This window comes from Microcaecilia unicolor, chromosome 12 (assembly GCF_901765095.1).
Source record: "Microcaecilia unicolor chromosome 12, aMicUni1.1, whole genome shotgun sequence".
NCBI classification, from domain to species: Eukaryota; Metazoa; Chordata; class Amphibia; order Gymnophiona; family Siphonopidae; genus Microcaecilia; species Microcaecilia unicolor.
In genome coordinates this window covers 9,755,337-9,782,021 of record NC_044042.1, presented here as the reverse complement: position 1 = coordinate 9,782,021, position 26,685 = coordinate 9,755,337, and the positions used below count along the sequence as shown (strand labels likewise).

The 26,685-nt window shown below is 44.2% G+C and overlaps 1 protein-coding gene across 1 annotated transcript in view; it reads left to right on the top strand.

Moving 5' to 3' along the window:
• Positions 1–23,950, top strand: part of IRF6 (interferon regulatory factor 6) — a 56,701-nt gene extending 32,751 nt beyond the window's left edge. Inside the window, exons 4-8 of the mRNA XM_030221581.1 lie at positions 7,462–7,587; positions 12,934–13,083; positions 16,949–17,341; positions 19,693–19,811; positions 22,268–23,950. Coding sequence (XP_030077441.1) covers positions 7,462–7,587; positions 12,934–13,083; positions 16,949–17,341; positions 19,693–19,811; positions 22,268–22,495 — 1,016 coding nt within the window. The 3' untranslated portion in view covers positions 22,496–23,950. The remainder of the gene's footprint in view (positions 1–7,461; positions 7,588–12,933; positions 13,084–16,948; positions 17,342–19,692; positions 19,812–22,267) is intronic.
• Positions 23,951–26,685: the final 2,735 nt, after the last annotated feature.

Genomic DNA, 26,685 nt, shown 5'->3' with positions numbered 1-26,685 from the left:
CAGGACCAAGTATTTAGTATGTACAGATTTCTGGATTGCGTAACTTTGGGCTATGCACCAATCACTATCACCATCCCAGAAGGTTATCAATAGAAATCAAACAAAATAAAACATGGAAAAGAAAATAAGATGATACCTTTTTTATTGGACATAACTTTTTTTTTTACCATTTATTTTATTATTTTCAGATATAAACATATCAAAACAGAGAACAACTTTAATACAACCATATTGCTTAACACCTTTTCTGGGCTGTTCCCCATTTCTAATTCCACTCATTCAATTTCTCAGAACCCCTCTCACCCTTTCCCTTCCTCTCCTCCCCCACCCCCCCCCCCTCTCGACCTACTCATGCGTGCCTAACATTTACTGGCTCTTAGTGTCCCGGGAGGACAACCACTGTTCATAAAGCTTCCAAGTCTTTTGATGTTGTATTAAATGTCCATTCCGTAGCGCTGTGAGTTTGGACATAAGGCAAATGTAGTCTAATTTCTGCAGGACTCTATGAAGGCCCGGCAGTGATGGTTGTTTCCAAGCCGCTGCTAATACCAGCTTGCCTGCCACAAACAGTTGTCCAGCAAACTGGTGTATTGGATTTGGAACTCCTTCGGGTTTAAAATGTAGCAAACAATAGTCCATCTTCATTGGGTAGGTTATCCCAGTGACCTCAGTCAGAAATTTCAGAAGCATTGTCCAGTATGTCTGAGCGTGTGTACAGGCCCACCAGATGTGGAACATGTCCCCTATTCCATCGCACTGTCGCCAGCATGTAGCTGAGCATCCTCTAAACATCTTTGCAATGCGATGCGGGGTATAGTACCAGCAATATAATATCTTGTGTCCATTCTCAATCATAGAACTAGAAATCGAGACCTTAAGCAAAGATTTAAATGCTAATTTCCATTGTTGAAAAGTATATGTTTCCTTCAAGGCTTCATTCCATATAGCTAAATAATGTTCTACGGGGTTGGAGTATAGAAGCAATGCTTCATAGAGTCTTGATATGCTCCCCTTACCTCCCCCTCTCATCATACACATTTCTATCTTAGTTTCTGATAAGTTAAGCTCATCTCTTGCCCTTCGCCTTATAAAGTCCTGTACTTGGTAGTATTGGAAAGCCTGTAAGGAGGATAAACCATGTTCCCTGCAGAGCTCTTCAAACGCTATTGTCGTATTCTCTTCCCACATTTGGCCCAACGTGCACAGACCCATATCTTCCCAGCCACAGTAGGCCGTGTCATGTCTTCCTGGTGTAAAGTGTGGAGCAAATCTAAGGTACATGTGCCGAAAAAACTTACGTCCTGGAAAAAACTGTTCTCGCACCCCACTCCAGGTGTGCAAGGGCCACTGCATCAGCGGCGGGCATCCCTTGATAAGTTCATCCAACTCCTGTTTAGCTAGCCATGGAATAGCCCTAAGCGGGAAGGGGCCCACCCAGCCCTGCTCCATCCTGACACTCAATTTTTCTGTGTCTGTGAACCAAGCCGCTATTGTTCTAAGATGTGCCGCCTGGTAATATAGGGTGATAGAGGGGACCCCCATCCCTCCCTGCTGCCTTGGTTGGTACATAACTTCTCTTTTAACTCGTGGTGGTCTTTTTTTCCAGATGAAGGAGAAGATGTCCCTCTGGAGGCCTCGTAGGAAGCTATCTGGGATGGAGATTGGTAATGCCATAAAGAGATACAGTATCCTTGGGAGTACTACCATTTTTACTGCACTTATCCTCCCAACCCAGGACAACTGTAGACCCCCCCATCTTTGCAAGTCTTGCAGCAAACGCTTCGCTATCTCGGGGAAATTAACCTGGTATAGCTCCTTGATGTCTCTGGGAATATTAACCCCTAGGTATCGAATGTATCGCGATGCCCATCGAAACGGAGTTGCCTGCTGCAGACGGGATTTTTGTTCAATGGGAATATTTATGTCAAGCACTTCAGATTTGTCCAGATTAATCTTAAACCCCGAGACTTTCCCGTATGCATTTAGCATCTCTAATACTTTCGGAAAGGAGGTCTCAGGATCTTTTAGCATCAGCAAGACGTCATCTGCAAAGAGAAGCGTCCGCGTTTCAATTCTTCCCAATCGTGGCCCCTTTACTTCTGGATGTGCCCTAAGCCTAACCGCCAGCGGCTCCATTACAATGGCAAAAAGCAGGGGGGACATTGCACATCCCTGCCTTGTTCCTCTATATAAATTGAAGGGCTCTGTCAGTCTGCCATTTACTCTAATGGAGGCCTGAGGGGTTTTATATATTAGACGAAGCCAGCGGAGGAAACGCCCAGTGAATCCCATTTTATCTAGCACTCCAAACAAGAAGGACCAGCTCACTCTGTCAAACGCCTTTTCGGCATCTAGTGACAGAATGCATAATGGAGACCGCGTGTCCTGTGCATGGTATACCAAATGTAGTGCTCTACGTATATTATCGAATGTCTGTCTCCCATGCACGAAACCTGCCTGATCCTCATGAACTAGAAAGGGTAAATGTTTTTGCAGTCGTGTTGCCAAAATCTTTGTGAAGATCTTATAGTCTATCCCTAACAGTGAGATAGGCCTATAAGATCCACAGAGCTGTGGGTCCTTCCCTGGCTTGTGGATGACCGTAATATTAGCCAAATTCCAGGTTGGGGGGAGCCCCGGACTATCCTCTAGGGAATTAAACACTTGCAATAGCAGCGGGGCCAACAGCTTCCCAAATGTTTTATAGAATTTGCCAGTGAAGCCATCGGGTCCTGGAGCCTTACCTGCCGGGAGCTCCTTAATAGCGTGAATAACCTCTTCCATTTCAATAGGGTGCGCTAACATCTGAGTGGCACTAGATGTCAGTCTTGGAAGCTCCAACCCCTCTAAGTAATCTGTTATCTCTATGTGATCTGTCTCCTCACCTCTGGTGTATAACTTCTCATAAAAGTCTTTGAATGCTAGTTCTATATAATCAGAGTCTGTGTGGGTGTCCCCTCCCTCATCCCTTAGGCTCGCAATTATGTTGCGGTTCGCTTGCTGTTTTAGCCTATAGGCCAGCAGACGGCTAGCCTTATTACCAAATTCATAGTGAGTCTGTTGAGCCTTCTGAAGACTCTCGGAGATATCCGCCAGCTCCAAATCACAGATTTGATCCCGCAGCCGGCTAGCTCTATCTAAGCTCGCCTGCTTATGTTCCGATCCACCACTATGAAGCCTGGCTTCTTCCTGTTCTAGTTGTTTCCGGAGAGTCGCCTCTTTTAACATCCGCTGTTTCCTAGTGTGTGCTTTCAGCGCTATGAGGTGACCCCGCATAACTGCCTTAAATCCCTCCCAGACTATTATCGGTGAAACTGTCCCATTATCATTGAATTGGATATATTCTTTAATATTGGTTTCAATGCTAACTAGATTAGCCGGATCCTGCAGAAGAGCATCATCCAGACGCCAGCTTTTCTGTCTCCCTCGCGTATTGGGTAATGTCAGCTGCATCAGAACCGGAGAGTGGTCTGACCAAGTTCTAGGTAAAATCTGCTGTGTCCCTGCCAATCCTGCTATCGCTGCTTCTCCTAGCCAGTAGTCAATCCTGGAGGATGACTTATGTACTGCAGAATAGTAAGTATAGCTGCGCTTTCTTGGGTGTACCCGCCGCCACAGGTCTATTAGGTGCCAGTGATTCACAAATTCGTACAATTTTGCTCTATCTCTTCGGCCATATTGTATGCTACTCGAGGAGTTGTCTAGATGAGCCTGCATGGTAAGGTTAAAATCCCCCCCCACCAATAGGGAGCCCTCTACATGTTTCTGGAGCAGTTGGTCCAACTCTGAAAAAAAACCCTCCTGCTGTGCATTCGGCCCATACACGTTTACTATAGTAAAGATCTGTCCTAACAGCGACAACACTACCAGGAGGTATCTTCCCCCCTTGTCTCTGGTCACTTTAAGTATGTTCCAAGGTTTATCACCTACAAATGCCATCATTACCCCTTTACTCTTTGTGTTGTCGCTATTGGACGCAAAATATATATGGGGATATTTCTTATGGTAGCACAAATATTCATGTCTGGACAGCAAGTGGGTCTCCTGCACCAGGACCACATCTGCTCGCAAACGGAGCATTTCCCTAAACAGGAGTTGTCGCTTTCTCGGGATATTCAACCCTCTGGCATTAATCAGTAGTAGGTTGATATCTGCCATAAGATGTCATAATAAATTGCTCTATTGCCTGCTAATCTCTGAGTCATTATGCTTCTTTGCCTATTTCCTAGTGGTTTCCTCTGATGAGCCCTCCCCTTACCATCCTGATAGGCCTCTTTCTTGTCCCTATCCCAGGGTTTCCCTCCCTCCCCCCTCCCCCCTCCCCTCTTTAGAAAGCTGCCCCTGTATATCACTAAGGGCATTCTAGAAGGAAGTGTAAGCTGTTCAGTCCGTGTTTCCGCGGAGGCTCCTACATCTTTGAGTAAAGCCTTATCTCTTTGCAATTGTTACCTTTCTATAAATTTAAGTGACAACAGAACAACATAACAGGTGTTTGCATAGTATTAACAAAACAAAATACATCACCCAATCACTTCCTAAGGTCCAACTTTTTCTTTTTTTGCAGCATTGCCACTGAGCGCACGTTCAATCAACTTCTGTCTTTTTGCCAATTCAACAATTGCTCCTTAACCGAGGCTTCCCAGTGAAATGCTTCTCAATCAGGTCACTTTTGCTGCCGACTGTTGGCGTTTTAGGCGTCGCTGACCATTGCCTACTCGTTGCCATTTAGGCGGTATCACCCGGGTTGGGCCTCTCTTTGCTGCTGTCGTCGGGGTTGATGTCTCCATCTCGACTTCCTCTGGCAGCACTTCTTTCGCCTCTGCAAGTGTTCTTATGTGCTGCATTTTACCCTCTTTATAAAATACTAGCGCAAATGGATGTCTCCATCTATACCGGATCCCCAGTTCTTGAAGTCTTCTAGTGACTGGTTTGAGTTCCGCTCTGCGCTTCAATGTAGTGGCTGCCAGATCTTGATACACTTCAACTGTGTATGTATCCCACTTAAAATTTGGGGTCTGTCGTGCCGCTTTTGCCACCTGCTCCTTCATCTTAAAGTCTCTAAAGCACACTATTATGTCCTTAGGCAGATTGGCACGTGGGGAGCTGAATGCCCGGTGAGCTCTCTCAATGAGGATCGCGGTTGGTTCTATTGCTGTACCTCCAGCTGTTAGCAGATCACTCGTCAGTCTTTGTATAGTATCCTCACAGTCAATGTAGGCAGGGGACTCTGGCAGGCCACGAAACCGCAAATTACATCTGCGACTACGGTTCTCCAGATCCTCTAACTTGTCGAGGACCTGCTGGTGGGCCAGCTGGCTTTCCGTGGTTCGCTGATCTAAGGTCTCGAGTGCATCTGATTGGGCATCAAGCCGATTTTCTGCCTCCTCCAATCGAGAACCTAGCTCTCTTATTTCACCTTTGAGATCTGCCCCCATAGTCACCAGCTCACCTCGCATTGCTTTCAGGTCTGCCCGAATCTCCTGAAGCCACTTCTGCCACTCCGGACCCATTTCTTCCTCGGGCTCCTCCTGATCTTTATTGGTGTGTGCTTCCCCTGCGGGTGTTAATTCTACCAGTTCCGCTACCGCGATCGCCCGTTCCGGGCGATTCGATGTTGCGGCCGCCATTTTGTTTTCGCCACGCGCCAACGGTGTAAATGCAAAGCGGGAGAAATTCAGTCTCTCCGTCTCCGTCTGCATCGGAAATTTAATCCCACTGTGTTGCGCTCTCCTCCGCTCGTGTTTTGCAGTTATTTCGCCGCTTGAAACAGGCTATTTAGCTTATAAATCTCCGCGGATTATACGGAGCTCAGCTAGCATGCAGCCATGCCGTTTCGTGACGTCACTTCCTCTTATTGGACATAACTTAATACATTTCTTGATTAGCTTTCGAAGGTTGCCCTTCTTCCTCAGATCGGAAATAAGCAAATGTGCTAGCTGACAGTGTATATAAGTGAAAACATTCAAGCATTACTATGACAGTCTGACAGGGTGGGAGGAGGGGGGTGGGTAGGAAGTATGCAAAAAATGTAAGGAAGGATGCTATATTGGAGAAACAGGCCAGATGCTTAAGACAAGATTCAATTTACATAGACATCATATGAACAATACTGGTGCCAGCAGGGTTCCCACGCCTGTTGGTCAACATTTTACAGGACCAGGACACTGTACCAGTGACTTCACAGTGAGAATCCTGAAAGGCAACTTTAAAACCATACAAGAACGTAAGACCTTTGAAGTCAGAATGATTGAATATTTTAACACCCAACAGAAAGGACTTAACAAGGATCTGGGGTTCCTAGCCCATTATAAACCATAAAGCTGTATGTCTCTGTTGATCACCCTCCCCTCACCTATCCACACCCACCCTGTTAGAATATCAATGATATGCTTTGATGTCCCCATGCATACTTCCTACCCACCCCCCTCCTCCCACCCTGTCAGACTGTCATAGTAATGCTTGAATGTTTTCACTTATATACACTGTCAGCTAGCACATTTGCTTATTTCCGATCTGACGAAGAAGGGCAACCTTCGAAAGCTAATCAAGAAATGTATTAAGTTATGTCCAATAAAAAAGGTATCATCTTATTTTCTTTTCCATGTTTTATTTTGTTTGATTTCTATTGATAACCTTAAGAGTGGACTAACACGGCTACCACACTCCTCTACCATCCCAGAAGAAAACCACAAAAAAAAACATCCCATCAAGAAATCTTACTGGGTAACCACCACTGGTATCAAATGTTTTCAGTCTGACTGTAAATGTCTAATAACATAGTAGATGACGGCAGAGAAAGACCTGCACGGTCCATCCAGTCTGCCCAACAAGAAAAACTCATATGTGCTACTTTTTGTGTATACCTTACCTTGATTTGTATCTGCCATTTTCAGGGCACAGACCGTAGAAGTCTGCCCAGCACTAGCCCCGCCTCCCACCACTGGCTCTGCCACCCAATCTTGGCTAAGCTCCTTAGGATCCATTCCTTCTGGATTCCTTTATGTTTATCCCACGCATGTTTGAATTCCGTTACCGTTTTCATCTCCACCACCTCCCATGGAGGGCATTCCAAGTATCCACCACTCTCTCTGTGAAGGAATACTTCCTGACATTTTTCTTTAACGATGAAACGAACGTAAGCCACACTGAACCAAAATTTGTTTTTGGATAATAGTGGAATATAAGAACAAATACATTAAAATGTAATTAATTTTTGAGAAGGGATGTGATAAAACAGTGAAAAAAATTGTCTGACGCTATTGGTGGTTCCCTGGCAAGACCTAGATGGGGAAAATCATAAAATCAGATGTGAACCCAAATTAATAATTGAAATCAAAGCAAGTCTTTGCCTCTTTCCCTCTTCTACTGAGAGAAAACATAATTTGAACGTGTTTCTCTACTGTGTACAGTGATTGAGCTTTCATTATATGTATATAAACGTGGGTGGTTTTCTTCCCTTAGGGTCTACGGGATCAGCTCCCTGGGATGAGAGAGATAATGACCTAGAAGAAGATGAGGAAGATGAATTAAATCAATCTCAGGCTCACATTCCGATTCAGGACACGTTTCCATACCTGAATATCAAAGGTTAGTAGAGAACGACAAGACAAAAATGCTTTTTTCTTAGTGTCGGAACTAACCAGTTTTCCTGTTTCTGAGCAAATGGAAAGTCACCCTCGTTTCGCTCTGGTTTTCCTTCAGTTAAAGTAAGTAATGTGCTCGGAGCAGAACCAGTGAATGAGGCTTTTTTTAAAAAATTGCTTACATGCCCTAGCACTGAGGCTTACACCCTGAAGTCAGAATGCAAAGATTACAATTAAGTTGAAAAGGAGAAATACAGGCATAGCCTTGGATGAAAATAAACAAAATGTCATCTTAAGGGAAATGTAGGACTCTGCCCGTTGTGTAACACTTTGAACCGCTCCTCATGTTTCTTGGAAGGTAACTAAGCACCCACTTGAGCACACTATACTTAGTATAATCTAGTTTTCCTGGCTGAGTAGCCTACTACTACTACTATTTAGCATTTCTATAGCGCTACAAGGCATATGCAGCGCTGCACAAACATAGAAGAAAGACAGTCCCTGCTCAAAGAGCTTACAATCTAATAGACAAAAAATAAATAAAGTAAGCAAATCAAATCAATTAATGTGAACGGGAAGGAAGAGAGGAGGGTAGGTGGAGGCGAGTGGTTACAAGTGGTTAAGAGTCAAAAGCAATGTTAAAGAGGTGGGCTTTCAGTCTAGATTTAAAGGTGGCCAAGGATGGGGCAAGACGTAGGGGCTCAGGAAGTTTATTCCAGGCATAGGGTGCAGCAAGACAGAAGGCGCAAAGTCTGGAGTTGGCAGTAGTGGAGAAGGGAACAGATAAGAAGGATTTATCCATGGAGCGGAGTGCACGGGAAGGGGTGTAGGGAAGGGCGAGTGTGGAGAGATACTGGGGAGCAGCAGAGTGAGTACATTTATAGGTTAGTAGAAGAAGTTTGAACAGGATGCGAAAACGGATAGGGAGCCAGTGAAGGGCCTAGTTAGAGAGGGAAGTGGGTTCAAATCTCACCGTGGCTCCTGTGATCTTGGACAAGTCACTTAATTATCCATTGCCTCAGGTACAAACTTAGATTGTGAGCTCTTTGTGGACTGGAAAATACTCAACTTGAGCTACTAATGATGAGTGGAGTGGAACAGGTAGACATGAATCGTCCGTTTACTCTTTCCAAAAATACTAGGACTAGAGGGCATGCGATCAGGCTACAACGTAGTAAATTTAAAGCAAATTGGAGAAAATATTTCTTCACTCAAAATGTAATTCGGCTCTGGAATTCGTTGCCAGAGAATGTGGTAAAGGCGGTTGGCTTAGCGGGGTTTAAAAAAAGATTGACAGTTTCCTAAAGGAAAAGTCCATAGACCATTATTAAAATGGACTTGGGAAAAATCCACTGCTTATTTATGGGATAAGCAGCAAAAAACGTATTGAACATTTTGGGGATCTTGCCAGGTATTTGTGACCTGGATCGGCCACTGTTGGAAACAGGATGCTGGGCTTGATGGACCTTTGGTCTGTCCTAGTATGGCAACACTTATGTACTACTGAAAAGGGGTGAGCTATATCCAAATATATTGTACTGAAGTCTGTTTCTAATTTATTTATTAGAAGCAATGAACAACCAAAGAATCCCGAAAATCTGTCATAGGGCTGAATGCGTTACAAGCTGATCAGCATAGACCCATTTACCAATGGGATGGATATCAGAATTATAAGTGAGAACTTTATTAAAATAACTCTGCGCAAATTAACTATTTCTAAACCAATCTTAAAGTAGGAAATAAGCTTTTGAGAGGAGCCACGTACGGATCTTAACCAAAACAACGCACAAAAAATAACTAAATGTTAAAAATAAATTACACTGGGGGGGGGGGGGGGGGGGGAGAGAAGCCCAAAGCTTTGCTTTCTTCCAGATGTCACTCATGGTGGGAGAGCGGAGCATTATGTGACCTTATTCCTGGTGCCAGCAAATGGGGGTATGGTAATAAAGGTTTGTTTGTGTTACACTGTTGTGTGTTGCTGTGCAGTGAGTCAGGCCAAAAGAGTTCAGGATTCTGGAGGAACCAGTCGGGCAGCATGCCTGTGGATTATCACCCAGAGCTTTTAGTTCTTCGACCTGGCCTGCTATTCGTTTGTTCGGAGCCCAGGGAGAGAAAAGTGTGTTGGGACTTTTCACGTGGCGCTTGAGCAGCATCTCAAAAGCACCTGCCCAAAAATCTGCATGCGGGCGATGCCATCCTGTACCAAAGAAAAGTCCGTTGGAAGCCGGTTTTTCTCAGCGTGAGCACGGCTTGTGTTTGTATCTGAGACTGCACGTCAGATAATTTGTGGTAAAGATGAGAATTTCCTTCGCCAAATTCTTTTCGAGGCCACTTGATCCCATTTTGGTTTTATTCCACTGCATGGATGGCTTTGTAGTTCTTAGGGAAGTTGAAAAACTGCAAATTCATGTAGGCAGCAGGATCAACAGGACTGAAACGGAATGAAATTATTTTGGCAAAACAAATGTATAATATTTTTTTGTTTGAGCTTAAATTTTTTTTTTTTTTTTGCTGTCCTGGTGCTGAAAAAACGCAAATGATTTTGATCTTCTCCATAGTTACTAACAGGATGACTCTGCTGCCATAGGCATGGGGAGATGGGAAGGGATTATTGTACACACATAGAAATAGGACAGGTTAAGATGCCAGAGCCAGTGGTGGGAGGCAGGACTGGAGGTTGGGAGGCAGGGATAGTGCTGGGCAGACTTATAAGGTCTGTGCCCTGAAGAGCATAGGTATAAATCAAAGTAGGGTATACACAAAAAGTAGCACACATGAGTTGTCTTGTTGGGCAGACTGGATGGACTGTGCAGGTCTTTTTCTGCCGTGATCTACTATGTTACTATGTGGTGTTCAGGCCTGCTTCTACATGGTATCTAACTGTACACTTTTATACTATTAATACCTCTGTATCGCTCCATAGTGCAACCTCACCTTGAGTATTGTATTCAGTTCTGGTCACCATATCTCAAAAAAGATATCACGGAATTAGGAAAGGTTCAAAGAAGAGCGACCAAAATGATAAAGCGGATGGAACTTCTCCCATATGAGGAAAGGCTAAAAGAGGTTAGGGCTCTTCAGCATGTAAGAGACGGCTGAGGGGGGATATGATTGAGGTCTATAAAATCCTGAGTGGTGCAGAACGAGTAGAAATGAATCGATTTTTCACTCTTTCAAAAAGTACAAAGACCAGGGGACACTCAATGAAGTTATAGGGAACTACCTAGGAGGAAATATTTTTTTCACTCAACAAATAGTTAAAGTCTGGTACTCGTTGCTGGAGGATGTGGTAACAGCGGTTAGAGTATCTTGAGATTAAAAAAGGTTTGGAGAAGTTCCTGGAGGAAAAGTTCATAGTCTTTGTTATTGAGATGGACATGGGAGAAGCCACTGCTTGCTCTGGGATTGGTAGCATGGAATGTTGCTACTAATTGGGTTTCTAAATACACCAAAACCAAAAGGGGAACATAAGAAATCAGATTCCTGCAGCCATAGATCACAGTAGTAAGAAGAACAGTAACGCTTAGAGGCATCGGAGAAATATGTGGCAGGAGCTAATGGATCTCTTACAGCTATTTCAAATCCGAATTCAATCGTTCGAGAGTTTAAACTACAAGTCAGCTTTTGAACAGGTTAAACTGCAAATCAGCAGCTGATGCTTTTAATATTTTGCAACCAATGATATAATGAACCGCAGACACAGCTTTAGAAGAAAGACCACTTTCCGTGGGTACAGCACGGTACAATCCTAAAGAGCTGCCCCTTTTTTTCTGTTTGACTAATCGGGTTTCTGCCAGGCACTTGTGACCTGGTTTGGCCACTGTTGGAAGCAGGATACCGGGCGAGATGGAGCTTTGGTCTGACCCAGTAGGGTGTTCTAACTGGAGGACACAAATTACTTAGGGCCACTTTTACAAAGCTGTGATAAAAAGTGGCCTTACTAAGGCCAGTTTCACTGCAGCCGTAAAAATAGCCTTTTTGTAGTTTTTGTATTTTTTGTTACATTTTGTACCCTGCGCTTTTCCCACTCATGGCAGGCTCAATGCGGCTTACATGGGGCAATGGAGGGTTAAGTGACTTGCCCAGACTCACAGAAACAGAAGCCTGCGCAGCCTTCTACATGGAATGTTGCTAGTGGAATAGCAACATTCCATGTAGAATCTCAGAGTAGCAACATTCCATGTAGAACCTCCAATAGTAGCAACATTCCATGTAGAGTCTCCAATAGTAGCAACATTCCATGTAGAATCTCCAATAGTATCTATTTTATTTTTGTTACATTTGTACCCTGCGCTTTCCCACTCATCGCAGGCTCAATGCGGCTTACATGGGGCAATGGAGGGATAAGTGACTTGCCCAGTCACAAGGAGCTGCCTGTGCCTGAAGTGGGAATCGAACTCAGTTCCTCAGCTCCCCAGGACCAAAGTCCACCACCCTAACCACTAGGCCACTCCTCCACTGTTGCTACTATTTGAGAGTCTACATGGAATGTTGCTATTCCACTAGCAACATAGCAACATTCCATGTAGAAGTTGGCCCTTACAGATCACCAATGTGGCCGCGCAGGACGTACGTGCAGGACGTCAGACTCACAGAAACAGAAGCCTGTGGAGCCTTCTACATGGAATGTTGCTAGTGGAATAGCAACATTCCATGTAGAATCTCAGAGTAGCAACATTCCATGTAGAACCTCCAATAGTAGCAACATTCCATGTAGAGTCTCCAATAGTAGCAACATTCCATGTAGAATCTCCAATAGTATCTGTTTTATTTTTGTTACATTTGTACCCTGCGCTTTCCCACTCATGGCAGGCTCAATGCAGCTTACATGGGGCAATGGAGGGATAAGTGACTTGCCCAGTCACAAGGAGCTGCCTGTGCCTGAAGTGGGAATCAAACTCAGTTCCCCAGGACCAAAGTCCACCACCCTAACCACTAGGCTACTCCTCCATTAAAAGATTAATAGCCATTAAAAGATTTTACCCCTTGAGCACTTATGTCACCCATTTGGTAGGCTGTAAGGGTTCATGTGGTATCAGCGCTAACCAGTTAGCATAGGAACACCCACTCTCCGCCCCCCCTGACGCACGTTTTAATGTGTGCACATTTGGCAGTTACTGCAGGACAGCTGAGCGTGTCCTGCGGTAAGAATGAAAACGGTTAATGCGCGATAAAATTCTTTTTCACATTTGGAGTACAGTGAATCGCTATTTTATGTTGTAACAAAAGCCCTCTTGTATGGGAACATAGAAACACCATCAGGTGGCCGATCTACTGATGGTCCTGGTCCGACTTAAAATGTTTTGTTCCGTTTTCAAAAAACGGTTTGTTTCCCATTTTGTTTTCTCAGGTTCTCCGTTGGACCCTACCAGCGTGAATAACTGTAGCCCTGAAGCACCTTGGCCGAAGGATGAGCCTTTAACTATGGATGAGGTTCCACCACCGCCCATCTCTATCGACTGTTTTAGCTCGCCAGAAATGTGGATCAGCTCTTTGCCAAGTAAGTCTGGGCTTCTCAACTGTTCTCTCTTATAAGGGGCGTAAGTTACAGGAAAGAGAGGCAATCTAACCATGAGATAAAATGGCAAAGGGTCATGGATTTGATAGACCGCCTTTCTGTGGTACAACCAAAGCGGTTTACAATTATCATATATAGGTACTTTCTCTGTCCCTAGTGGGTTCACAATGTAAAGGTTTTTTTTGTTTTTTGTTTTTTTTTGTACCTGGGACAATAGAGGGTTAAGCCCAGAGTCACAAGGAGCAGCAGTGGGAATTGAACCTAGTTCCCCAGCATCAAAGTCCACTGCAATAACCACTAGGCTACTCCTCCACTAGCAACATTCCATGTAGACTCTCAAATAGTAGTAACATTTCAAGTAGAATCTGAAATAGTAGCAACAGAATCTCAAATAGTAGCAACATTCCACGTAGAATGTCAACTAGTAGCAACATTCCATGTTCCACTGCAGTAACCATTAGGCTACTCCTCCACTAGCAACATTCCACGTAGAATGTCAACTAGTAGCAAGATTCCATATTCCATTGCACTAACCACTAGGCTACTCCTCCACTAGCAACATTCCATGTAGAATCTCAAATAGTAGCAAGATTCCATGTTCCACTGCACTAACCATTAGGCTACTCCTCCACTAGCAACATTCCATGTAGAATCTCAAATAGTAGCAAGATTCCATGTTCCACTGCACTAACCATTAGGCTACTCCTCCACTAGCAACATTCCCTGTAGAATCTCAAAATAGTAGCAAGATTCCATGTTCCACTAGGCTACTCCTCCACTAGCAACATTCCATGTAGAATCTCAAAATAGTAGCAAGATTCCATGTTCCACTAGGCTACTCCTCCACTAGCAACATTCCATGTAGAATCTCAAAATAGTAGCAAGATTCCATGTTCCACTAGGCTACTCCTCCACTAGCAACATTCCACGTAGAATCTCAAAATAGTAGCACGATTCCATGTTCCACTAGGCTACTCCTCCACTAGCAACATTCCACGTAGAATCTCAAAATAGTAGCAAGATTCCATGTTCCACTAGGCTACTCCTCCACTAGCAACATTCCACGTAGAATCTCAAAATAGTAGCAAGATTCCATGTTCCACTAGGCTACTCCTCCACTAGCAACATTCCACGTAGAATCTCAAATAGGGAAAGGGAAATGAGACTTGAGATACTGCCTTTCTGTGTTTTTTGCAACTACATTCAAAGCGGTTTACATAGTATATACAGGTCCTTATTTGTACCTGGGGCAACAGAGGGTTACGTGACTTGCCCAGAGTCTCAAGGAGCTGCAGTGGGAATCGAACCCAGTTCCTCAGGTTCTCAACCCGCTACACTAACCACTAGGCTACAACCTGGTCAGGAAACACCAGAATGGCAAGAGGACAACAGGAGACAAACCCGCATGGCCACATTTTAGTAACTGCCTACATCGGGGTAAAACATTGTCCTGATACAGCACACTCCAAGGTCAAAATAGTGGCTTGTAGGGTGTCACGCTTTTATCAGGAAGACATTTTACCCCTTTTGCAGGCAGTTGCTGGAACTTGGTTTTACTGATTGTCTCCTGAGAGCCTTCCAGCATGAGTAAGTGCAACAGACATTTCAGCTGTTGTACTTTCTTTTACCTCAGGAATAAGTCGGTTCATCCTTTCCGTGAGAAACCCAGTTCCATGTACTCCCCTAGGAGATTAGGGTCTCGTTCACAGTGTTATCTCTTGAAGAACCTGTCCTAAGGCCCTGATGAGTTGCTGCACTGCAGTAACTGGATAAGTTGCAAGTAATCTTTGGTCCACAGACTGAGCAGATGTGCATCATGAGTCCTAATAGCAGCCTCAGCCAGGCAACACCAAGGTCTTTATTTGTACAAGGTGACCCTTTATCTTCTAGGGTCTGTTTAAAGGATCATTTCTCAGAAGAATCGGGAATGATTGGACTAGAAACGTGACGGCAGATAAGGGCCAATTGGCCCATCTTCGCTAACCACTTGCTCCTCCTTTTCCTAAGGGATCCCACGTGCCTGTCCCACGCTTTCTTAAATTCTGACACAGTCCTCGTCTCCACCACCACATTAGGACAACAGAGAGGAAGGAAATTGTGAGAACGTTGTTCTCTGCCCTGGGGGCTTAGTTCTGGCTGCCATGACCCCTGCATTCCCCTGAGCTTCCCTGTTCAGTAGATCATTGCATGGCAGAGGAATTGGAAGGGTCAAATATTTGAACGGTATTAATCCGCAAACGAACCTTTTCCGGAGATGGGAGGGCGGTAGAACGAGAGGACATGAAATGAGATTGAAGGGGGGGCAGACTCAAGAAAAATGTCAGGAAGTATTTTTTCACGGGGAGAGTGGTAGATACTTGGAATGCCCTCCCGCGGGAGGTGGTGGAGATGAAAACGGTAGCGGAATTCAAGCATGCGTGGGATAAACATAAAGGAATCCTGTGCAGAAGGAATGGATCCTCAGAAGCTTAGCCGAGATTGGGAGGCGGGGCTGGTGTTTGGGTGGTGGGGCTAGTTCTGGGCAAGACTTCTACGGTCTGTGTCCTGAAAATGGCAGATACAAATCAAGGTAAGGTATACACAAGAAGTAGCACATATGAGTTTATCTTGTTGGGCAGACTGGATGGACCTTGCAGGTCTTTTTCTGCCGTCATCTACTATGTATGTAAATGGGTCTCTTGCACAAGCCAAGCCTCTAGCTAGCTACAGAGAAACTTAACTAGAAAGTAACATTCTTATCTTTGTGTTATGGGTTGGACCAGTTGCACAGGTGATGTACTGGCTAGATGAGATCTTGACGTTTGAGAAGTGGTGGAAGCTGCAGGATCTCTGGTCTTTGCAGTCATTCAGTTTTGTGGCAAAGAGTGTGAAAATTTTTCTCTGGTACCGAGAGACCACAGATGGACATGCAGGTTGTTTACATAGTTAACACAGTAGATGACGGCAGAGAAACTGCTGCATCTGTGACACTGTGCTCAGAATTTGAGGTACTGGATAGAGAATGTCACAGGGATGGGGTGGGGTTGGGGACAGAGCCCGTGAGGATCGGGGACAAACTTTGTCCCCGTTTCACTTTCTACTTTGAAGCCTGTTAATGAACTGATTGATGCAGATGACAGTATTTTTATATTTTGGAAAAAACAAGCAAACGTGCTGGCCACAGCTAGCAAAATTTGCATGGGGGGGATCCTGTACATCCTGCTACCAGCACATCTTCTAAGAAGACATCTTCTATTGCAGGAAGGACTGTGGAAGACAAGAGAGCTAGACTGAGTCCCGAGATTGTTCATCCACAGATTAAAAAATCATAACAGTGCTTCATAGGGCAGATTTCTCCCCTCTAGGGCATACAGAACGGGCTGTATTTTGTACCCCTGGACATTTTAACAGAGTGGATTAGGATTCCTTGGGGTAGTTGAAGCCAGCTATTGTGGTGGAAGGGTTATTATAGCTACTCAAGATTGTAAGCTCTTCTGAGCAGGGACTGTCGTTTTTGTTAAACTGTACAGCGCTGCGTAACCCTAGTAGCGCTCTAGAAATGTTAATTAGTGTTAAGTTCTATTTGTAATTTATACACAACAGTTGCACAGCATATTGTTCCTTTATATATTTTAATAAAAAGATTTAAATATAAAATCGTAAGTGTTTGAGGCCTCTGCAGATGGGAACAGAGCCCATGGGGATGAGACGGGGATGGGAACAAATTTTATCCCCATGTCATTCTCTAGTTCTGGATAAAGTTGGTTGAATTTTAATTTGTACCATTTTAAGAACTGGCCAGCAGCAACAATGGCACTAAACAAATTCTATAATGTGTGTGTGTGTTTTTTGTTTTTTTAAATTCTAGTGACAGACTTAGAAATTCAGTTTCAGTACCGAGGGAAGGAGGTGGAGGGAACGATGACCGTCAGTAACCCCCAGGGCTGTCGGATTTTCTATGGCGACCTTGGCCCCATGCCGGACCAGGAAGAACTCTTCGGGCCCATGAACCTGGAGCAAGTGAGGTTCCCCGGACCCGAGAAGATAGCCAATGAGAAACAGAAGCTGTTTACCAGCCGGCTGCTGGATGTCATGGACAGGGGATTGATCCTGGAGATCAGCGGGCATGCGATTTATGCCATTCGCCTGTGTCAGTGCAAGGTGTACTGGTCAGGCCCTTGTGCCCCGTCGCCCAACACACCCAATCTGATTGAGAGGCAAAAGAAGGTCAAGCTTTTCTGCCTGGAAATGTTCCTAAGTGGTAGGTTTTATGGTGTCATTTCTTTAACGCTTTCTGGAACCCTTTTACTACTAACTCAACGCTTGCTGCAGATTAAAATGCTCCACTGTGGGGTACGCTCGGGCTTCCCGCAGTAGTTTTTGCATGGGGGGGGGGGGGCGGAGAGCGGGCGCAGCTATGCTAAACAGTGCATTGGCTTTGCCGCACGGGATTAGCGCGTGATACCTTACCTCATACAAAATAAGTGTCATTAAGTGCTCACAAGGTAGTGGCGCCCCTCGCTAATGGGGAAAAGTAGCACGTGGCCAATTATGGGCAGCGCTAAATGTGGCCTTAGCACGCATCACGACCCATGCTGGGGATAGCGCTGCTTAGTAAAAGGGCACATTTTATTTCTTTAAAAAAAAAAAAAAAGTCCCCCTGTGTTTGCATTTTGTCTGCCCCAATTCGAGTGAGGTCTTATATACCACTAATATCTCCTAATTAGAGTTCAGTGCGGTTTACACGGTTTAGGAAAAGCTAACGACGGATAGCGAGAAATTCAAGCCAGGCTAAGCAGGGAGAGTTAAGTGGCAGAGTTGGGGAACAGGTGAGTTTTTTTCTCAGTTTCCTTCTGAAACTGAGGTAATCCTCCTCCAGTCCTAATTCCGATGGGTCGAGAGCTCCAAAGGGAGATTCTGACTACAGGGAAGAGCGCACCGAAGGTTTTCCGGGACTTGATTCCCTTGGGAGGAAATGAATAGCTAGTCGCTCAGTCTCAAGGAGCGGGCTAGGTTTATATGCTCATTTTCTCCAAAACTATTCAATCCGCGGCAAGCAGATTTTCAGGATAGGTAGATAGATGTAATGAAATGTGGAAAATGTCATAATGTTTTCTCAATAAACTTAGGGATCTAGCTGAGGAGGGGGAGAATTTATTATTCATTTTTTTTTTCATATTTTTATTAAGGTTTTTCAAGTATAACACACACACACAAAAAAAAGTAACAATAATCCATGGCAAAGTTAATAACAAAAATGAAAAGACAGAACAACATACCATGACAATACCCATAGCAAATCAACAATTATACAATTATCAGGTAGTGCTATTAGGAGTCCAACAAAATGAATCTAAACGAGCCCAGGTCTTCAAGACAGATTGAACACAACGGTGCTTATGGGCTAGAATAGTTTCATATTTCCTAATCACACACACGTTACTCCACCATTCATTATAATTAAGATGTACGTTATTTTTCCAGTTTGAAACAAGTGTAAAGCAACAGCTAACAAACAATTTCTTATCGGATTCTAAGAGAGAGAGGTTAGGAGAAGAGGCCCTTGAAAGCACAACATCATAAGAAATCACGGTTGACACAGGCAACTGAAAAATAAGGCGCAACTTAGCCCAAATGAGTCGCCAATATGCTCTTACGTTCTTACAGTAAAAAAAACCATATGGGAAAGGGATCCATCAGATTCTTGACAGGACCAGCATTTGCAATCAAGACTCTTAGTAATCCTGGCCACTCTGGCAGGTGGAATTTATTATTCTGTTGCAGTAACAATATCCTGTTTAATAGTTGCTCATAACACTACGGGCCTGATAGCCAGCATTAGGCAATGCCGGGCTGTATCCGGTGACTGGCATTGAATATTTTGGGGTGGTGGGGGAGGGAGAAGGCCGACTCTAACTTAACCGGCTTGTGTATATTGAGCGCTGGTCGGTTAAGTTATTAAGAGGGTAACGGTAGGATTGCTATTTATGCGGTCAGATTTGCCTGCTGAGTATTGCCCAGCTATCTCCTGCTGAGTATTAGCGGTTAGCTGGCTAAATGCTATTGAACCGGCCAGGAACGGCTCCTCGTCAGTTAAGTAGCGCTGAATGTTGGGTATATGTAGCCGGTGTTAACTACTGCAGGTCTTCAAGAGCCGATAACTCAAGATCCCAAGAAAATCAGTGTTCTGTTTGTTTAGTATAAGAAATGCAATCGGTGTAATAATATGTCATAAGTTCTCTTCCCCTCCCCCCCCCCCTCCCCTTTTAAAGGAAAAGATTTCAGTCTTCGAAAAGAAGTTCTTTGTTATGGGGGGGAAAAAGTATTAAGAATTGCTCTGCAGTTTTTTTTTTTCCCCTGAAATTGCTATTTGGGCTTTCTGTCCAGTTCTGTGCCACCTGTTGAGAGAGACTTTTACTTGTAAAAACGGTTTTAAGAAGGATCTCGGCACATCCCTGATCTATCAGTAGCTGAGGGCTTTGCTCTCCCAGACCAGAGCCTTCCCGCCAAACATTTGTCTGTTTTGCCCTGGTGTGTGTGTGTGTACTCTGCTGGATCTTCCACACTGCAGCAACTTAAATTTGTGGTCTGTCTGAATTTTCTCTTTCTCAGAGCTCATTTCCCATCAGAGGGGGCACATAGAATCACAGCCTCCTTATGAAATTTATCTGTGCTTTGGAGAGGAATGGCCTGATGGGAAACCCAAGGAGAGAAAACTCATAGTAGTTCAGGTAAAAAAAAAAAGCTTGGCTTGTGTTTGTTTGTTTTTAAAGCGTAAGGATAAGGTTCAGCTCAGTGGCAGTGCAATGCAAGAATTTGTTTCCATTCCCGAGTTCAGTTTGTGGCTCGAGTCTTTGCTCCCCCGGATCATACGGGGATGAGGATACTGCAAGGAAGGGGAGGGAGTCGGTAAAGGGCAGCTGCCGGCAAAGCAAAAACAATAGATCCCACTGCAACACGAATGCAAAAAACCACTGAGGCACACCTTGACCTATGTAAATGGGTTGTTTAACAATTATCTACCCTTCTTGCAGGTAGGACTTTTGGAAAGTCCTGTATTAAAGCATAATATCCTGGGGAGAGGGCAAATTAGGGACCTGAAAGGGGGGGGGGGAGTTGTCATCCTTCCACCAACCCTGGATCGTAGCATTTCCTATTTCGTTTTTAATCAGCACATCCCTAATTTAAATCAAGACGTTCTACAAAATAAATTCTTAAAACTGCGGATCAGTCCTTTTTTTCTTTCCAAGCCAATTTTTTTGATTGAACATTTTGATTATATAAAGAATTTACACATTTCTGGTTCGACTTCTCCTTGGGACATATAGGAAGTGCCTGATGTTGCATTCAGTTTTAATCACTTACCCCATAGCAGGACCCAGTCAGGAAAGTGCCAACTGGATTGTCTCTTGCTCGTGCCATAGAGCATGAGGGGAGGAATTCGTAAATATAAAATCTTGCCGAAAATTCCGCGAGGTAGTGAACAGGACTAGTAAGCCGGAGAGTGTGTACCACAGTGACTCGCATAGAGTTGGTTGGTCGGTCTCCCGAGGAAGCAGTTTGTGAAATGGAGACACTCTCTGTTGAGACAACCACTGAAAAAACCTTTACACTAAGATAAGTGCACTCCGCTCCATGGATAAATCCTTCTTATCTGTTCCCTTCTCCACTACTGCCAACTCCAGACTTCGCGCCTTCTGTCTCGCTGCACCCTACGCCTGGAATAAACTTCCTGAGCCCCTACGTCTTGCCCCATCCTTGGCCACCTTTAAATCTAGACTGAAAGCCCACCTCTTTAACATTGCTTTTGACTCGTAACCATTCGCCTCCACCTACCCTCCTCTCCTCCTTCCTGTACACATTAATTGATTTGATTTGCTTACTTTATTTTTTGTCTATTAGATTGTAAGCTCTTTGAGCAGGGACTGTCTTTCTTCTATGTTTGTGCAGTGCTGCGTACGCCTTGTAGCGCTATAGAAATGCTAAATAGTAGTAGTAGTAGTAATAAGTGTTTATTCATTTTCTCCAACATATTACAAGTTGTCCTTTCAGTGGAAAATCCTACTTAATAAGTAAATGTTAATATAATAAATATACTAAAGAAATATCTTTTCTAAGTCAAAAAAGAACTATAAATAATCCGGGAGGTTTTCAAGACCGGAGAAGAGGCTCCATCTGCAGTTCAGTGTATAAAAGTTCACATGGCTTAACATAGAATAATAGTCATAGGGGACTTGGTATTGTATACAGATTTACCTAACATAAATATAAAATCTAAAAGTATTAAAAGTAATTGGGAAGGGGTAATTAAAAGAACATCTATTAAAAACAGGACATACAGCAAAATATGTAAAGACAAAAATATTAGGACAAGACTGAGCCGCGATAGGGATACAGGGAAATGAAAGATTACAATGCCTTACAGAGGAAATGTTTGGGGAGGGAGGGGGGGTAGAACTATAGTAGGGGTTGGTAAAAGAACAAAAATGTGTATTATTCAAAGAGAAACAAAAGCTAATTTAAGTCAGTGAGCTGGAACAAGTTGCAGAACCAATCAGGAATGAAATCTGGGAAAAAAAATTAAGTTTTTAGCTGGGACCTGAATTTCTCCAGAGATGATTCAAATCTAAGGTAAAAGGGAAGATTATTCCAGAGGGAAAAGGCAACTACATTGAAACAAGAAGTTCAATCAGTTTCCAAGTACATTTGACAGAAGGAAGGGCACAGTAAGATGGTGCCATGGAGAGGATCAAAGCACCCTCACATTGGCATAAGGGGCAAGGTGGTTTTCTAGAAAAGAGGGGAGACCAGAAGATTGCAGCTGTGGGTTAGAATCAGGGCTTTCTTTGAGTGGGGGTACTTGGGGGTACTGTGTACTGGCTCCTTTTCCATTGTCTGCTAAAACTGACCCATGGAACCCAAGTTTTAATGAAAGAGCTCAGGCTCTACACACCAATTCTGTGACTGGTTGCAGGGGGCCTGGCTATTGTGGGGTGGGTCCCTCAGTGATCACCCCACCGCTGAAGGGTGGCCTGGCATTTGAGTACCGGCACCTTTTTTGCCAGAATAAACACACTGGTTAGAATTCTTGACCTTTGTAAGCTGTCAGAAGCCAGTACAGAGACATGATTGCATTTCTTGCGGCTGTAAAGTTGAATTTGACTTTTGTTTCCGCCTTCTCTGCCAGATCATCCCGGTGGTTGCTCGGATGATTTACGAGATGTTTTCCGGAGACTTCACGCGTTCCTTCGACAGCAGCAGTGTGCGCCTGCAAATATCCATGCCTGACATCAAGGATAACATTGTGACTCACCTGAAGCAGCTGTACCGTCTCTTACAGACTCATCAGGGTCAGGAGCCCTGGCCCATGCAGGCTCCCAACCTGACCATCGCACAAGCCCTGCCAGCACAGTGACCAAAGAGAGCAGCAAGTGACTTCAGCCTCGCTGCATTTCACCTTCATTCACGGGCTCGTTTTGTTGTTTTAAGTAGTACGGTTGCTTTGTTAGTCAATTTGAATGTATAGAAATCAGAAAATTAAATAAGAATACCTTTTTTTTTTATCAGACTAGCAAAACAGTTTTTGACTAGTTTTCAGGTACTAAAAACCCCTTCCTCATTTCAGTATGGAAAGAAGTTTTAGGTCCTGAAAGCTGTCACCTTTCTTTTGCAGCATATGGATGTGTAAAATTTTAATTGTTGTTTTCCAAAAGCTTTTACTTGAGAAAGCCATAAAAGGTATTTTTATTGAATTATTGTATAGAATGTTGCAGGGTTAAAATATAATTGCTCCCAATTCTTCACTGTTTTATATTGCATTTGTAATATTGTGCTACTTTAGCAGCACCCCCCCCCCCCCACCCCCGCAAAAAAAAAATTACTGTACAGTGCTTTGTATGCATCCCTAGAGGATTTTAGACATTTACAGGAACTGGAACGTTTCTGCCCAGTCCTGTGCCCCTTTAAGGTCACCAGTTCGCCCATGGCTAGGGTTTATAATAAAACACTATACCATAAATGCCTTCCACTGCACTGTAAAAAGCAATCTGTGTATGGTCCAAAATCATGCTCCCTCTTTTATCAGTTGTGACAAACAAGGGGGAAAACCCTCAAAGTGCCTGGGTCTATTACGATCCCACCGGCCGCTAGTCAATCCCGTTGACCAATTTCTTAGTCTTAAGGGGATCTGATCTTTATCATAGGCAAAAAAAAACCTCCCTTGTGTCACAAGTGCATGCAGAACAAAACTGCTTTTCTGGGCATCTTTCTCTTTAATCCTGCCTCTCCAGAGGTTGCTGCAATGCTTCAGCTAACTCATAGTCTGCAAACACCACGTAATAATGAGTGTTAATCAAGCAAAAAAGAACTTAGCTTGTGTTGGATTATCAGTTGAGATCCACGGTTGCCTCATTCCAGTTTCCCCCCACCGACGGTGGCCAGTGTTTCGCTGTGCTATTTGACAGCCTGTAGCTGCTTCAGGGTCCGCGTGGGGAACAGCTGTGGAGACATGAACAGGCTTTGAGGTTTTTTCCCCCCCTTGTTTGTCACAACTGATAAAGGAGGGAGCACGATTTGGGACCAATACACAGATTGCTTTTTACAGTGCAGTGGAAGTTGTTTATGGTATAGTGTTTTACATAGGTACTCCCACTACCACCCCAAAAAAAAAGGTCTAGGGTTTATAATAATCAGGAATGTTTTTTCTAGCTTGAAGCACTTATCTTATGTGAAATGAGCTGGTGGTCTACAGGGTCCCCTACCCTACCTCTATCATGCGTATGTCACACCATCTTACCTCATCACTGAGGGCCCCTTTTTACTAAGCTGCGTAGAGGTTCCCAACGTGCTCAAAAATGGACTTACCACCCGACCACCGTGTGTGGCTTTTGCGGTAATTTCATTTTTAGCATGTGTCCGCAAGATATTTCCGGACACGCACCAAGTGGCATCTGACGCGCGTAGGTCTTTACCGGCCAGATTCTTTACCGCTAGGCTGTCAGTAAGGTCAGAGACCCAAAATGGAGGTGCGGCAATTTTGATTTTGCCGCACGTTCATTTTTCTTTGGGGGGGGGGGGGGAGGGAGGCCTTTTTTTTTTTACAGGTGCGCTGAAAAATGATTTGACGTGCGCCCAAAACCCGCGCCTGCACTACCGCAAGCCACTTTTCAGTGCGCCTTTGTAAAAGGATCCCCACAGTGATTCCATAACTGTCAATACCACTACAGAAACCAAAGACTACATACAGATAGAAGCTAAATTACAATTACCCCTCTCGCCCTGGTGTTGGGAGCCTCGGGAAGCTGTACTGTACCGGGGCAGCAGGTGTATCTGTGCCTTGTGATAGCAGCTCAAGCCCACGTTCCACTTTTCACCACTCGTACACATTAGGGGGCTGTGTGATGGCTTTTAAAAATGCCTCAATGATAGAAAGGCATTGCAAAGGGGAATCGGGGTCAGTGTTAGGCTAGGCGGCCTAGGGCTGAAATTTGGGATGGAGCCCCAAATCCTGCTGGCAGGTTGTGATTTTATTTTTTTTTTGTAATACAATTGTGAAGTTCTCTATGGCATGGGGACCCTGCCCTAAGCAGCCCACCCCCTACACTGGAAAACTTTTTGTACAAATGCATCTTTGCTTAAGTCTAATTCTTTTCCAGCAGTTTCTTATACATCTCAGAGTTGCAAATTAATTGTATGGTTATTCTAAAAGGAACAGTAATAAAGTTTTTAGGCTTAGCTTCGTCCCTGTTGCCTTTTTTCTTCACTAATGGTTTGAATAGCTGGAATATTAACCTTTTAAAGCCGTCAGAAAGCTAGTAGGCGCTCATCTCTGTTTCTGTCTGGTAATCTCTGTGAAACAAACAGAAAAGTGGGCACAAAACCAGGAGTCCCAGAGACTGGATCACAGTAAAGCTAAAACCAAATTTTATTAATTAGTATATTTGACTCGACACAACCGTTGTGTTTCGGCCAAAAGGCCTGCATCAGGAGTCTAAATACTAAGGTAGACAGCTAATGATGATCCAGAATAAGAAATACTGGCGAATAGTGTATAAATGGTCTTAAAAAAAGACCTTTGTATCGAATCGTGGAACGGATCACTTGCGTGAAGGGTTCAGCAGTAAATTCCTTATTCTGGATCATCATTAGCTGTCTACCTTAGTATTTAGACTCCTGATGCAGGCCTTTTGGCCGAAACACAACGGAAGTATTTTTTCACGGAGAGGGTAGTGGACGCTTGGAATGCCCTCCCGCGGGAGGTGGTGGAGATGAAAACGGTAACGGAGTTCAAACATGCGTGGGATATGCATAGAGGAATCCTGTGCAGAAGGAATGGATCCTCAGAAGCTTAGCTGAAATTGGGTGGCGGAGCAGGTGGGGGGAAGAGGGGGTGGTGGTTGGGAGGCGAAGAAACAAAGGAGTCGAAGAAACAAAGGAGTGACATGATCTCAGTATTTAGCTCTACAGAGAAAGTGGGCAGCTGAATTATGAAGCATTCTGAGTCTTTTTAGCTGAGAGTTCGGGAGTCCTGCAAGTATAGAGTTACTGTAGTCAAGTTTGGAAATGATAAAGGCATGAACCAGAGTGTGTAAAGAGTGTGTGTATATGATGAGACTCCTGAGGCAGGCTTTTTATCCGAAGCACTGCCTGTGTCGAGTCACTGGATTGTTTTGAAGAAATTTATTAAGGACTGGTGCAGGGCCTTGAATATCTGCTCATGCTCAAGGCCCTGCAGCGGCTTTCTTTGTCAGCATCAGCAAGAGGTAGGAACAGCAGCAATGACGGCAACCGTGAGGAGCAGGTAGATGGGGTGTGGATGAAGAAATGCAACCACAAAAAGTTGGTGGAAAAGGGTGTAGAAGAAGAAATGCTGGTAAATTGTGTGGAGGGGGATTGGGGAGGAAGAAATGCTCATTGTTGGGGGTGGGTGGGAGTGGAGAAGTTACTATACACTTGAATGTAAACCCCCCCCCCCCCCCCCCCGGTTTATATTCAAGTTAACAGTTTCTCCCCTTTTTTGGGGGGAAAACGTATCTTGGATTATACTCGAATAGGTTTATATTTGGTACATATGGTATGTGGTGAGAAATCTAGACTGCCCAACTTGACATTTCGTTCTTTAGATTGTAAGCTCCTTTGAGCAGGGACCGTCCTTCTTTGTTTATTTTGTACAGCGCTGCGTAAACCTAGTAGCGCTCTAGAAATGTTAAGTAGTAGTAGTAGTAGTAGTAGATAGGGGAGGGCAGACTTCTACGGTCTGTACCAGAGCCGGTGATGGGAGGCGGGACTGGTGGTTGGGAGGCGGGAAATACTGCTGGGCAGACTTATATGGTCTGTGCCCTGAAAAGGACAGGTACAAATTCAAGGTAAGGTATACACATAAGAGTTTGTCATGGGCAGACTGGATGGACCATGCAGGTCTTTTTCCGCCGTCATCTACTATGTTACTATGTTGTGTCGAGTCAAATATACTAATTAATAAAATTTGGTTTTAGCTTTACTGTGATCCAGTCTCGGGCACTCCTGATTTTGTGCCCACTTCTGTTTGTTTTACAAAGTATCCGTGGGTCGTCTTTGAGTTCTCCACGCTTTGTGGATTCTCTATTA